The sequence below is a fragment of the Sphaeramia orbicularis genome, chromosome 19 (assembly GCF_902148855.1).
Source record: "Sphaeramia orbicularis chromosome 19, fSphaOr1.1, whole genome shotgun sequence".
Taxonomy (NCBI): Eukaryota; Metazoa; Chordata; class Actinopteri; order Kurtiformes; family Apogonidae; genus Sphaeramia; species Sphaeramia orbicularis.
The window spans coordinates 13,723,658-13,739,725 of NC_043975.1; the positions used below are offsets into that span (position 1 = coordinate 13,723,658).

Sequence of the window (16,068 nt, forward strand, 5' to 3'; positions counted from 1 at the left end):
CAGCAGGCTGGTCATTTTTGGTCATCCTATATTACAGGGGTCTCAAACTCATTTACTTTCAGCCCAATTTGATCTAAAGTGGGCCAGACCAGTAAAATAATAACATAATAACCTGCAAATAATGACAACTCCAAATTTTTTGTCTTTGTGTTAGTGCAAAAAACCCCATTAATTTATGAAAATACTGACTTTTATAAACTATGCAAACAAAAAAAAAGAATAACCTGAAAAAAACTGAAATTTCTTAAGAAAGATAAGTGCAATTTTAACAATATTATTCCTCAGCTTATCATTTTTACATGTGTATTATGGAACCAAACTACAAAGACACTAAACACTTAGTAACAGGCAGAAAATTGTTAAAATTGTGCTTAATTTTCTTTAGACATTTCAGGTTGTTCATATTTGTTCAAGTTATTCACATTTTATTGTTACAGGATAGTTTGTAAATGAAATATATTTTCATAATTTAATGTTATTTTTTGCACTAAAACAAAGAAAAAAAATTGAAGTTGTCATTATTTATAGACATAATGTCATATTTTTTTCACATCAAACCGAGAAGAAAATATGAAGTCATTATTTTTTGTAGGATATTATGTTATTATTCGACTGTAGATCATATTGGTCTGTATGTGGAACCTGAACTAAAATGAGTTCCACAGCCTAGACTATGGAATTTTTGCACTTTGCAAATTCATCCCACGGGCCGGACTGGAACCTTTGGTGGGCTGCATTTGGCCCCCGGGCCGCATGTTTAAGACCCCTGCTATATTATAAAAGGGAAGTAGACTCTGTGTGTGTTTGTGTCTCAAGCATCACACAAAATCCATAAAGAGCTGACTGCTGCAGTTTAACATACTTCTGCATTTTTGGTCAAAGAAGAGACTAGCGAAACCGGCAAGTTGATAGGACAAATATTTTGGGAGATATTAGTAATTTTGGAATTCAATGGCCTCCAATTGCCAATCACATTGCTATGCACAGAATCATAGAATCATCATTGAAATGGGTTACCTAGCAACAGATAAAAAATAGGGCCACGTTGCCATGGTGTCAGATTTCATGTGCAGAAACAGATGTGTCAGCTGAGAGGTTATTCAACTGAAAATACCAGTGGAATTGAACAAGAAAGTAAAAAAAGCAAAGGAATGAACTGGGTCAGAGGATCTAGAACTCGTGGTTCCCCACAGGTCAACTCTCTAGTACCTCTATAATCCAATACATTGGCTTTTTTGGCAGAACATCAGAGTTCTTTATTCGAAACACTTCAATGATAATTTTAGCTCCCGTTCCCGTCCCATCTTCATCCCCTTATCTGGATCTGGGTCTGGGTTGCGGGGGCAACATCCTCAGCAGAAGAGCCCAGGCCCCCTCTCCCCAGCCTCTTCCACCAGCTCTTCTGGGGGAATCCAGAGGCGTTCCCAGGCCAGCCCAGAGATATAATCCCTCCAGCGTGTCCTGGGTTGGCCCCGAGGTCTTCTGCTGGGCGGACATGCCCAAAACACCTCCCCAGGGAGGCGTCCAGGAGGCATCCTCACTGATGCCCAAACCACCTCAAATTGCTCCTCTGGATGTGGAGGAGCAGTGGCTCTACTTTGAGTCCCTTCTGGATGTCCAAGCTCCTCCCCCTATCTCTAAGGATGAGCCCAGCCACCTTGAGAAGGAAACTCATTTTGGCCACTTGTACCTTTGACCTCATTCTTCCGGTCATGACCCAGAGCTCATGAGGTGAGGGTCGGAACATAGATCAACCGGTAAATTGAGAGCTTCCCTTTTGGCCTAGCTCCCTCTTCACCACAACAGACCGGTTTAGCGTTCGCATCACTGCAGACGCCGCTCTGATCCACCTGTCGACCTCCTGCTCCACCCCACCCTCACTCGTGAACAAGATCCCAAGATATTTGAACTCCTCCACCCAGGGGCGCCACTACCAGTTGTGGGCCCCATGAAAGCATAAACGTTGTAGACCCTTCAGAAATTCAGTAGCTTCTCGATCTGTTGAACCGGGGGGGTGGGGGTGGAGTGCACGGTCCGTACATAATGTCATTATTGCTAGCATGAAACTGAAACAACATGCTTTCAACGTCCGATTTCTGACTTCTATACCTCTGTTACACAGCGGACTTTGCACAACATTTTCACAACTTCTAGCCTCTATCCACTGGACCCCCTCCACTGCTCTATGGCCCCCCCACAATGGCCTGTCTCCACCTGAGGCAGGACTTCCTCCTGATAATTTTAGGTCATTTTTAAATATTTAACAGTAGATATTAGGGATGGGAATCGAGAACCGGTTCTTTTTGAGAACCGGTTCCCAGTAGCTCGATTCCTTGGAATTGTTTAACTGCCTGCTTAACAATTCTGCTTATCGATTCCACCTTTGTTGCGCAATGATGTCACGTGTACGCTGCAGTGGTTTGGTCAGAACATAGCCAACATGGTGTTGACACAGAAACATTCCAAAAAGACGACACCAGGTCCAAAAAGACGACACCAGGTCCACTGGAACACTGTCAAAGCTTCCATTTCTTCTAAAGGATGGAATTCCTCCAACATGTTCAAACATTTGTCCACAGCATGTGATTCATTTACAGGAATGTCACGTATTTGATTCGCTACTTAGCGACGCTTGTGAATGTAGCGGCAGAGTGAACGCTGGGCCCAGCTCTGGTTCCGATGTGGGCAACAAACATCATACCCACTCAAATGCAAGTTTCTGAAGGTAGGGGAAAGGAAATGAGGTGCACAACAACAGGAGCCAAGTCGAACTAGTTCTATGTAGTAGAAATGCGGCAATAGAGGAATTAGTAAAGTGTCTTTAGTTTCACTTTCACAGTACGTGCCCCCCCGAACCGGGCCTGGCGTCATCTCTTATTATTATTTGTTCATACTGTATATGTTATATTTTCTGTGCAGAGACGGAAATATAAAAGACAGTTAATGCAAACACACCCGTTCGTACTCTTTTATTCCCTCCCCCAATGACAATTGATAAGAGAATCGATAAGGAATTGGATCGATAAGCAAAATCAATAATGGAATCGCAATTGTTAAATTCTTAACGATTCCCATCCCTAGTAGATATACGACATATATCCCCTTTAATGTGTGTAAATTGTGAACTCTTCCTTTTCTGGACCTTATTGGGTTGTGTTTATGCACATTAAATGCTAATTTCCTTGTTACTTGTCATTAAACAGAGGAAGCAGTGCACCATCATGCAGTGTAGGATGCATTATGAGCAGCTCCAGTGGCTGCAAATTTGTCATCAGGGAACAACACTGTCCACGCTGTAAATTTCAACTCTATTTACTACTTTTGGTCCAATCCGGTAATCTGATAATATGCTATTTTGAAACAGAGACGCTCTCTATCCCAAAGGTCATCTCCACTGTGGCATGATGTTCTACACAAGTACTTGGTCTCATACTTTTTTTGGATGTCGACCTTCAGACTGTGCTGTTGATAAGATCACTCTGTGCTGCCGAGTCAATGTTTTTGAAGAATCTGTCTGTTCGAACTTGTTGCTTCCTTGTCAACATCCGTGTCTGAAGCATCGTCCACAGTCACAGCTTTGTGTTCAGAATGTGCTTTCCTGGCCAAGTATTACAACACATGGAAGGAAATTGGCTTTTTTTTAGTTTCTCTCAATGGATTTTCACATCAGTGCAGTGGATACACAACATGTTTTTCACTGGAAATGATTCAATGTAACACTATAAGAGTTATTGACTTCCATCCCAAATTCATCTACAAATAGGACACACTCCAGCATCCTGGGTCGTGGTACCATAAATAAAAGTCGCCATCTGTCATTTAATAGTAGATACTCACCTGTCATTCAGTACTGTAAAAGTCAGACACAGAAGAACACACTGTGACTATCAGTGGTCAGGTAATTATTTTGGGATGTCAACCTTTAATTTGTGTTGATTTATATGATCTGAAGACGTATGTGAAGTATCCATATCTTAGAATTTGCATCTTTACAGGAACAGCATTATATTATATTATATTATATTATATTATATTATATTATATTAGATTAGATTAGATTAGATTAGATTAGATTAGATTAGACATAACTTTACTGGTCCTTTGCGCAAAGCCATCAGAAAATTGAATTTCCAATAGTAACACAACACCGAATGTACACATAAGAAATATTATTTTTAAGTAGTAATAACAATAATGATTAAAAAAAAAAAAACAGTAATGAAAAAAACAGGCTAGTGCACATTGGAGAGTACTAGTAGAAACAACAAAAAGCAGAGTAGTAATAATAAAGTACTAGTAGTAATAATACTAATAATAAAGGACTAATTATGTTATAATATTATAATATGCTAGTTTTATACAAAGTTATAATAAAGTGCCAACAGTAATAGTAGTTGTAACAACATTCTATATACATAATATGTACATAGCAATACTATGTACATGTACATATTATTATTATTACTGTTATTTACTTACATGTATTATTTACTTACATGTATGTAAGTAAATAATAGTAATAATAATAATAATGATAATGTATAAAAAAAAAATTGTAAAAAGTTTGTTTCCCAGATTTAAGATTAAGACTTTAAACAGTAAAATATATAGTAGTAATATGACTTACAAATTCCTTTTTCTTATTAGAACAGTAGAAAAATCCTCTCTGAAGTCCATTGTACTTATTGACCTCAAAAAGTCAAGTGAAGTGGAAGAGAGACTTCAGTTGTAAAAGATGGAAATGATATAAAAGATTCAACAGATGGAGTCAAATGTGTCAAGAAATATACTTAAATGATTAATTTAATTCTGTCAGAGCTGAGCTGGGTGATCTATCAGATGAACTGGTTCTGATAGTAATTTATGTGGGATTTGTCTTATACCACTACACTGTAACAGAGATAAAAACTGGTCACTGATTGAAATAATATTGATCACTAATCACATACAGTGAGTTTATCCTCTTTGCAAGATTTGAAAATTAATATTTCATAGTTTTTTATATATATATGTCAGGCCTTCTCCTCAGTATATTCAGAAATCAAGGAAAGGTTGTATATTGTTGCTGTCGGGTAGAAACCTCGTAAGTCCATTTTTGTTTTTTTTTTTGTTTTTTTTTGTTTTTTTCCTCATAAAATAATTCTGTTGGTCAGTCTTCACGTTTGCTTGATGGTTTTAGAAATATTTAACCAATGAAAAGTGTTAACAGTGGCATGTGACTACATCCCTTAACTCCGTTCTTTTACTTAGAACAGGGGTGTCAAAGCCATGTTAGTTCAGGGGCCACATTCAGCCCACTGTGACCTGAAGAGGGCCAGACCAGGAAAATAATAACTACAGAAAAAAGTAAAATTACATTACGATATTGTCCGAATGGCATTTTTCCCCCTTACATTTACTTTTATACTTTAAGTACTTTCGAAACCAGTACTTTTAAAGCTTGAGTTGATTCTTCAACTTCTACAGAAAACTTTTTAAACCCTAGTATCCATACTTCTACCTGAGTAATGAATGTGAATACTTTTGACACCTCTGTTCACGGGGTACTCCACTGTAAAGCGTTGGAGAACCACTGACTTAGGTTGCGTACAGACAACAGGCACAATTCGGATTTTTTGGTGAAATCTAATTTTTTTGTGTGCTCGTTCATATTACTCGTTAAATGCGACTTCTATCAGTTTTGAGTATGAACTGAATGTGACCCTGAAGTGACCCGAATGCGCAAAAGAGGACCTGATGTAATACATGACCACGCAGGCACGCACTGTGTTTATGGAAGTAACACTCCTAGGATGCATTTCAATGACGTAAAGGTCAGATAAATGCAACCTGGCTGTTCAAACTGAAGGCACACTGCAAAATATCAGATATGTATCGGATTTAGGACCATATATGAAAGTGGCCTGGGTCAGATTTGAAAAAATCAGATTTGTGCTGTTCAAACTGTCTTGAACAGATTGGATACAGGTCACATATGGGCAAAAAAAAATTGGATTTGGGCCCCATGTGCCTGAACGTAGCCTTGGAATATACATTGTTTTTCCAGTTTCCTGAAAAATAACAGTTTTGGACATAAGAGGTTTCAGCCTGACAGTGATGATATATAAACTGTGGCGTTTACATGTAGCTGCAGGAGAAAGGGTGAGAGAGTGATGTGTGAGGAGGAGGAGGAGGAGGAGGAGGAGGAGGAGGAGGAGGAGGAGGAGGAGGAGGAGGAGGAGGAGGAGGAGGAGGAGGAGGAGGAGGATTATGTGCTGGTGGGGTACAGAGTTGGACTGGTGTTAGCCTGGAGGCTGTGGGTGTTTCATCAGGGAGCAGGGCTAACCTCTGCATCCTGTCTCAATTTCCTGCTCCGTGAATCATGGCAGTCCCTACAGACAGACAGACAGACAGACAGGTAGACAGACACACAGTCAGACAGACCAACAGACAGACACACAGACAGAAAGGTAGACAGACCAGCTGAGAGACAGATAGGTAGACAGACAGATGCACACACAGACAGACAGACAGGTAGACAGACATACAGTCAGACAGACCGACAGACACACAGACAGACAGGTAGACAGACACACAGGTAGACTGACAGACAGACATACAGGTAGACAGGCAGGTAGACAGACAGACAGACAAGTAGATAGACACACAGATAGACAGACAGGTAGACAGACAGACATACAGATAGACATACAGACAGACAGGTTGACAGACATACAGTCAGACCGACCAACAGACAGACAGGTAGACAGACACACAGTCAGACAGACAGACACACAAATAGACAGACACACAGACATAAAGGTAGACAGACCAGCTGACAGACAGACAAACAGATAGGTAGACAGACAGACGCACACACAGACAGGTAGACAGACATACAGAAACAGACAGATAGTCAGACAGACACACAGTCAGACAGACAGGTAGACCGACAGACAGACAGACATACAGATAGACAGGCAGGTAGACAGACGCACAGATAGACAGACACATGCAGACCAATAGATAGACAGACACACAGACAAACAGGTAGATACAGACACAGAGATTGACAGACAGGTAGACAGACAGATACACAGATAGACAGACAGGTAGACAGACATACAGACAGACAGGTAGACAGACACAGACAGACAGACAGACACACAGACAGACAGACAGGTAGACAGACATACAGACAGACAGACAGACAGGTAGTCAGACACACAGGTAGACAGACACATGGACAGACAGACAGACAGACAGCCCACTCAGTGAAGTGGAAACTCCAGGAGCTCAGCGGCTGCCATGGATACACTCCCTGAGTCGGTGTATTTGCTGCTCCATCACTCCTTCTGTTTACCGTCTGCCTGTCTTTATTTTGGAGGTCACTACTGTCAGAACCATGTAGTGCTCTTACATTTTTCAAAAGGAGGAGATATTGAGTACCTCCTCTGCGGTGATCTTCTGTCCTCGATGAGTCATGTTTTCACAGCTGTCAATCAAACAATCCCAACACCGCTTCCTGCAGGTGTTACTCTCTTTTTAATTTATCTCACTCAGTTATAATTCAGTGTTTATTAATCTTGTTGTGCAAACAATCTGGCAGGGAATATTAAAAAATCATATCGCCGGGTACTTTTTTTTTTTTTTGCATATAAATTAGTCATTTGATTTAACAGGCACAGTTCACATGAATAAACATCGTTGAAAATGTGACGGATTTAGCCAAGAGTCTGTTTTTCATCTACACAACCAGGACAGATGTTACAGAGTCACCTTAAAAACAGAAAAAGAAGATTAAAAGTTCTGAAATTAGGGAAATAATTAATGAGTATGGAGAGCAATGATGAAAAGAAAGAAGAATAGGAATGTTACGATTGTACTACATTATGTAAGACCGCACATGCAAAGGAATACATGGAGACAGATTAACAGGAAAACAAAGCAAACAGAAAAAAATATGTACAATGCACAAGTTTATGTGACACAATGAAAGCAAATGTCATAAATGTATCTGTTGTGAATGTGCAGAAGTCTCAGCCTTTAGCTTTGTTGTTTATTCTCATTCTCTTTTCTTCAGCTACAACAAGAAAATGCAGGAAATGTATGCACAGCCTCAAAAGACACACAAGAAAACAGAAATAAATGAGTTCTAAAAGGTTAAAGTCACCATTGAGTGTGACCTCTGACCCCATCTTACATGTATTGAATGAAACCTGCTATAAAATATAATAATAATGCCATAATTTCGAACTGCAGAAGCAATGATATGATTAATTCCTTCACTGGTTATTCTGATATTAGAACAAAAACTACATTAACCCATAAAGACCCAGTGCTACTTTTGTGGTGGTTCCCAAATGATTTTTTTTTTCTCTATTTTTAACTTTTCTTGAGTGATTTTTCACCATTTATTCTATATTATGCCCAGTATTTTGCATTCTTAAGTCAAAATCAGGTATTTTCCTATATTTAATTTACTGATCGTGGTTGATATCCATAAAAGCTTAAATTAAAGTTTAGGATTATTATATCAAACACAGAGAAAACTCAAGAAAAAAGTGACTTTTTCAGCAAATCTATCATTAACTGAACAAAAACAAAGTGTCCCCACCCACTGTAATTTATCAAACACCATGGGTTTTTACTGGTGAGTTAATGTTGTAGAAGATAACGGTGTTTCCACGGTAACTATGGAGCCTCTGAATGTCGAAATGATGACCATGAAAATATGACAAACTGTATTTTACACCAATAATTTACATGGATTAATAGGATTAGTGGATCAACAGTTGTTTAACTTTTTATATCAGTAAATGATTTTGGTCTCCAGTGGATGTTTGGGTCTTTATGGGTTAAATATAGCGATCATAGTTGGTAAATCAACTCTCAAAGTTTGTAAAAGTGTATATGATGTATATTCTTTGTTGCTGACTGTGTCCCGTGCATGTTTTTGTATTTATTTCCAGGAGGTCCATCGGATCACCACGGGCGATGGCATCAAACGTGCCGATAAGGACGACGCTGCAGCCAGCGAGGTGGGCTGGATGACGTCGGTCAAAGACTGGGCTGGAGTCATGATATCGGCGCAGACGCTAACAGGCAGAGTCCTGGTGAGTTCACCTTTCATTTCCTGTTTGACGGACACATGGATCACACTGGGCAACGATGGCTTTACCACAGAGGGAGAAACACTAATTATGCTTCAGTAAATCTGAAATCAGAATCGCTCCAGGCATGAGGATTTTGGGTTATGCACAAGTCAGTATGTAGCCTCTAGCAGCATATAAGGGATCACAATTCAGATGCATGTAATGTATAAAAATGTGCAGGTGTAAAGGTGAACGCTGGAGTTTTCAGCAGATCCCTGGTTGAAAAACTCCCCTCAAAGCTCAAGTAGCACTGGTCTACAATTTTTCAGAAATGATTTGCTTCAGAGATTAAATGTGCTAAATGTTACGTATTTTAATAAGATTAATTGGAAAATAAATGACAAAAGTGCCGGTTTGCTGATATTTTCAAGGTATATGATTAAGTGTTATTGCACATATATATTGGTTTATGTACATTTCTATAATAGTTTTATAAATCTTCCACTAAATAGAACCTGTAAAGTGAATGTATTCTAATGTGCAGACAGTGTTTTGAAGTAGATCTTGTAGTTCTGAGACAAATATTCCTTTTGAGTCAAACCCATTCTCTCGTTAATTCTTGAATTTCACATTTGACCCAAGGCTGTATCTTGGAAACTTCAGCCAACCAGCATTTTTTACTTGATTTTTCTTTATCAGTGACTCTCATGTGGTAAAATTTCATTACTTTTATTCTGGAAGCATTTTCCTTGTAGACCAGTGTAGTTTTAACTGCATGGGATTCATTTGCAAAACCAACTATAGAACCTTAAATTCTGATCAGCTGGTTGAGGACATGCTTAAAGCATTTGAACAGAGGGGTTACAGGATGTGGTTCAAAAGTCATTTCTTCCACTTGCGTCTTGATCCCCCCCCCCCCCCCCCCCTCACAGTTTGGGTGATGAAACTGATGAACATGGTGAACAATTTCATTCAGATGTTTCTTTTTTTAATTTATTTTTTTATTTTTTTATAACCTTTATTTAACCATGAAAAAAGCTCACTGAGATTAAAAATCTATTTTTCTAGATTGTCCTGACCGAGACAGCAGCAGCAGAAGTTACACAAAATAGAAAACATAGCCATTTAGTGTGGATAAACTAAAAATATACATAAAACACAATAAAAGTCAGTTCTAAAACCATACATAAAACACCAAAATAAGAACATACATACAACAATGTTCCTTTGAAAGCATCTCAAAGCAGAATCTGATTCAGTCGATTAGAAAAACCTGAATGCAAAACATTCATTTAAAATGACTTTGAATGTATTTAAAGAGAAATGTAAACCAGGTACCAACGGACTGCAACCAAACATGGTGGTCATACTGTTGTTTCTACGGCAGGAAACTGTTACGACCAAGAAGAACAAGAAATGAACCATTTTGAACACTTAGGTTTATCCTTTACTGGCATCAGTGTTCATACTTAAGTAAATGTGACCAATGCAGATCATATTGTCCTCCTACAGTAAAAGGCAACAGGGCAACATTATAAAATTGGTGTTTTTATTTATTTGTTCAGTCATTTATTTTAATTTAATTCAATTAAATTTTTTATTTTACTAGGTAGGTCAATTGAGAACCAGCTCTCATTTACAATGACCACCTGGCCCAGAGGCAGCATAGTAGGCAGATAAAACAACAGTTACATAGGAAGCCATAATAGTGCTAAAAAAGACTATTATTTACAGTGATATATTTTAAAAAGGGGTTGTTATTAGCAATGAGAATATAATAACAAATAATGCAGTTTTAGATGTTGTACCTTTACTAAAAGAAACAGTTATAGTGTATATTTTTTAATGTGGTGCTCGCATAAATTGAAGTTAAAATTCGGATTTCAGATTTGGACTCAGCCTGATTTAGTCAAAATCAGCAGTTTTTCTTCCTATAGTTGACAAAAAGTTGTTTTGTTTTTTTTTTTCAAATTTGTATTTTCATTTCCATTTCCATTTAACAAATGAAGCCCAACAGAGGTATTTCAGCAGATACAATATTACTGGAATGGATTCTCAGAGCAAGAATACCAACAGCGGGCCCAAGACAGAAGAACATGCCATAGGATACTATAGAATACAGTGGTAGTATGATGATAAAAAAGAGAACAAAAAAAAGGATTAATTACAGATAAAAAAATATAAAAATACATACATAACCTACAAAAATACACACACACAAAATACACACACACTCATACAGTTGACAAAAAGTTGTTGTCTTGCGTTTATTGCCCAGCGTCTTCGTGACAGCGGGTGGACCGGGTTCAACCTCCTCATTTGCACTCATGAAAAATAAGTTGCGAAGGTTTGGGATTATTTTCATTATAATAAGTAGCTGTGGAGCCACAAATCACGCAGCCTTGAATATTTCTGGAGTTTAGACCTGTTTGCCAGACACATGAATAAAACATTTTGAAGTATATCTTGGCAGCTCATCTCTGTCAGACAGCAGAGACATCAAAACAAAGACATGGCAGCAATGGGGGGGGGGGGGGGGGGGGGGGGGGGGGTGAAAGCATGTATTAAGGCCAAACATCCCATAATGCCCCCCTGGAAGGTGATCCAGAAGGAGGAGGAGAGGGGAGGGGCCGGGTATATTCGCACGACTATGTACAGTACGACAGGATTAAACGAAGGCATGAGATTATTAGATCCTTATTTCGCTGTAACCGGTCCCCGAGCTTTGACTTGAAGGATACGCTGCTGTTTAGTCTTTTAATGTCTCCGTCTTCATGGGACTTTTTGATGATTTGGCTGTAAGTGCTTAGCCAAGCAAGATCATAAGGCTGACGAGTAATGAGATGAAATGGTGCGAGTGGGAGTGCCCATGCCAAAGCTTTCTGCAGGGCTCGGGGCTTTATCCCACTTTTCACCCACCCGTTCCCCGTCCCTTTTAATGTAGGGCTGCGGCTCCACTTGGCTCGGCCCGCGGGGGTTGTTAATCATGAACGCAGTCGCTGACAAAGTTTGATGTGGAAAATTAACTCATAAAGACCCAGTGTTGCTTTTGTGGCACTTCTATAAATCTTTTTTTCTTTATATTTAACTTTTCTTAACCTTTTATCTATCAGGCAAGTGACTATTTTTGGTCATTTCCACACACATTACAAGACAGTGACAGCAACACTTGTAGTGAGTTGACAAATTCAGGTCCAATGTGGTCTCCAGGGTCTGCATGAACTGTGAGTGTACCTGCTATGTTAGGTACCATGAAGTAATGGTACTAATCAAGGTTCTAATAGTTTTGGATTTTTCATTATAGTTTAGTTTTGTTTAGTTTTGACTTTTTTTTTTCCTCTAATTCAGTTAGTTTTAATTTGTTTTTAGAGCAGGTTTGCTAGTTTTTATTAGTTTTCATTTTTTTCTAAATGCTTCGTTTTAGTATTAATTTCAGTTTTGTCGTATTTTTTCTCTTCTTCTCCGTCGCAATCAGATAAATCCCAGACAGGACTCTGCTGCTTTCTCCCAGCTTTAGTCTCCATGTTTCCAGGTAGAGTGGGGACGAGAAGACAACTAAATGACAAGTGACCACAAGTGACGGAACATATGGTGCTGCTAGCGAAATTGCTAGAGCAAAATAAATAGCTTTCGTATCAAACCGATGTTGACGAAAACAAAGGGAATTTTATCCATGATTTTTATCCATTTTAGTTAGTTTTGTAAGCACACAATACAGTTTCAGTTAGTTATTGTGTTTTTCTTTTAGTTTTTATTTACTTCAGTTTATGAAAATGTTTTTACAATTCTAGTTTTCGTCATTTCATTAGTTTTCGTTAATGATAATAATAATAAGTATTCTACTGTTCTGTTCCACTTTAGAATTAATCGACCTAAAATTATTTTAACATCCTTTATTGTTAATATTTTCAGTGTAATTTTTTGTATTTCACACATTCATCCCACTGGCCGGATTGAACCATTTGGCGGGCCGGATTTGGCCCCCGAGCCGCATGTTTGACACCCCTGGTATAAACAATGAGCTTTATATTGTATTCAGTGAGTGATACAGTTTGTGGATTTATAGCGTTGATTTATTGGTATTTTCGGTAAAACTAGGTGTGTTCGAATACGTGCCTTCCTCCTGTTGTTGAGAGTTTGGAACATTAATACTGCATAGAACTGTGTTGAAACAATATGGCTTCCATGTGATGTTGTCTTGAACATGCTTCCAGTTTTCTCCTTAAATGTCAAGCGTTCATAAGTATGTGAAGAGCTAATAGTGTCAGTGCTAAATGTTCCTGCTCCGGGTGGATGATGTGTCCTCTGAAACACTTGTTACCATCATTTGTTTAGATGAGTGTGTGCAGCCTGGAGGGGGGGGGCATGCTCTGAGGTTTGGGTCTAAAAATGCCACTTCTTCTTCTTCTCCGCCCGCCTCATGTGAAACTTTGATGAGTCAGGCTCTCGTCCCCGCGGCAACGTCGATTAGCGTCGTCCCGCGCTCACAACGCTAACGGTGACAGAAGCATATTGCCGACAGAAGCTCCACTCCCATCCTGCGTTTCCTTGTTTTTCCACGTTAAACCACCAACGCTCGCCTCGGCTCGTGTGTGTGTGTGTGTGTGTGTGTGTGTGTGTGTGTGTGGCAGCTCAAGTGCTCTGTCTCGATGATGGCTTGACACACAACTGTTTAGCGAGTGCTCGTCTGTAACCATGGCAACTGCAGCTTACCTAAACACGGCAGATGTGTGTGTTTTAGATGTCAGCTTGTTTAGGGGCACATTAAAGCCTTATTTCCAGGCCATCTCAGGGTGAGTGTAAGAGCATGGGATGGCTTTAATGACACCCTGTGTGTATTTTTGTCTTTTTTTTTTTTTTTTTTAAAGTGCATCCGTATGTCTATTTGTGTGCTTTTCTACACCAGCTGTTCCCACATCATCTTCCCACATCTCTTTTTTTTTTTTTTTTTTTTCATTGAAAATCATTAAGTAGAGAAAAATAAGTCATTAGGAAATATTCTATTGCAGCTTTTCTCTTCAGGATGTTATTCTTTGCCTGTTTTGTGCTCGAACTTGTCATTATGTGAGACCAGTAAAAGGTAAATGGATTAGTTTCTCATTACACAGGAAGGCTGTTAATGCTGGGAATACATGTGCTGCTTTGAATCCAAGTAAAATGCGTGTCCTCTCATTAGTTTTGTTAATTAGATCAGAATTAAGTTTGAACAGGCGGTGTCGTTGGAAGAACTCTTAACCCTAAAGACACTCAGGAGTTTGTATCGGCTACAAGATGCCTGCAGCGGTTTGCATTTCCATATCGGCTTATGGATCTGATGCACTGGCTGGAGTTTTAACCACCACAGATGTGTTTACTTGTTGATTTTGTGCAGAAAAGTTAAATAATGCAACAAATAAAAGGGGGCTGTTGAGGTTTCTTGCATACAGATGACATATTTTCAGCCATTTTGCCTCCTAAGATATTAAATTAACCCTTTCATGCATGAATTATGACAACCTTAATCAAGGTTGTTTTCTTAAGTGTTTTGATTCCTCTTTAGACATGAAAAAAAAAAAACAAAAAAACAATGTGATTGAATTTTTTTTTTTTTATGAACCGATTTTACATGGAGTTACAAAATCATGCATTTCATTTTAGAAGCATTAATTTTAAACATGTATTTACTAATATACTGTGTGAAAACTATGAGATAAAAACATTTTTAATGCTGCTAATCTGATGTTTTCTCACATTTTAACAATACCTGCATGGAGATAATATGCAAAAAAAAAAACAAAAAACAAACAAACAAAAAAAAAACCCTTTTTGTTTAAAAAACCCAAAACAAAACACCTGTTAATTACAGTTTAATAACAACTAGCAATTTTTTTTGTTTTTTTTTTTACAGTCAAACATGCTACTGCAGATCAGGTTTAACTAGAACAGCAAATTTACAGTAATGGTATGAATTACAGTGTATAGGATGATGCATGAGTATCCACTGTGTTGGCTGATATGGAACTAAAACAACAAAATCCATAAATGTACAAGAGTATATAGTGACTGTATTGTAGTGACCAGTATGCATGAAAGGGTTAAGCTACTGTATTTCCTCAAAGCCTTTACTGAACACAACTGCAGAAGGTAAAAGACCTGTATTTGTATAAAAGACAGGACTTTATTTCTAATTCCCTCTGTTTGATAAATATAATTGAACGTATTTTAGCATGAAGTCTTATTTGGATCTGTTGCACTTTTGTTAAAGTTACTGCTGCTGATGCAAACTCAACATCCATTGCACATTTGACACCCTCATGGACTTCAGACGACAGGAATATATAATTTATGGCTGATATTGTCAAACATTTACAGGTCTGTGGTGGCTGTGGTTTTACCTCGGCCATTAGGAACACCACTAGTTTTATGGGTGATAAGTGGAAATGGATTTCTGCTTTTGTGTGTGCGTTTTTTTTAATGATGCTCTAAAATTCTTGGATGATACCGATGTTACTTTCTGTTTTATTTTTTTTTGTTGTTTTTGTGTTCTTTTTCCATCTTAACAAAGGAATCTTCATTATAAACATGAAAATTAACTTTTTAGGCCCTTTGTTGCTCTATCTTTAAATATACCCAGATTCAATGATACTAATTTATGAATAAAAACCCTTGATATAACATACTGGTGCTAATGCAAGTGAACAATATCTGCAAAAATTTCACCTTCTACTGGTGTCTGGTCCATATATCTTTGCATCAACAGTTATTTTTAACCACTGGCTGTTGACTGTAGATCTGCAGTTACAGTAAAAGACCAAATGAAAGCAAGATTTGATGTTTATTCAAGTTAACTACATAAGAAAGAATAAGCTATTTTCAATAATGTAAGTTGTGTTTGTTTTTGTGGCCATTTTGAGTTTGCATTATTGCATTCAGATTGAGTAAATGACATTTTCAGTAGCATACAACACAAAAAACCTACCCACACCCACTTCCAGCTACTGTAGTGGTCCTTAAA

General features: G+C 38.2%; 1 protein-coding gene across 4 annotated transcripts in view; it reads left to right on the forward strand.

Moving 5' to 3' along the window:
* Positions 1-16,068, forward strand: part of LOC115410373 (calcium-activated potassium channel subunit alpha-1-like) — a 283,875-nt gene that overhangs the window by 41,990 nt on the left and 225,817 nt on the right. For all 4 annotated transcript variants that reach the window (XM_030122000.1, XM_030121997.1, XM_030121998.1 and 1 more), the window contains exon 2: positions 8,952-9,095. In XM_030122000.1, coding sequence (XP_029977860.1) covers positions 8,952-9,095 — 144 coding nt within the window. The remainder of the gene's footprint in view (positions 1-8,951; positions 9,096-16,068) is intronic.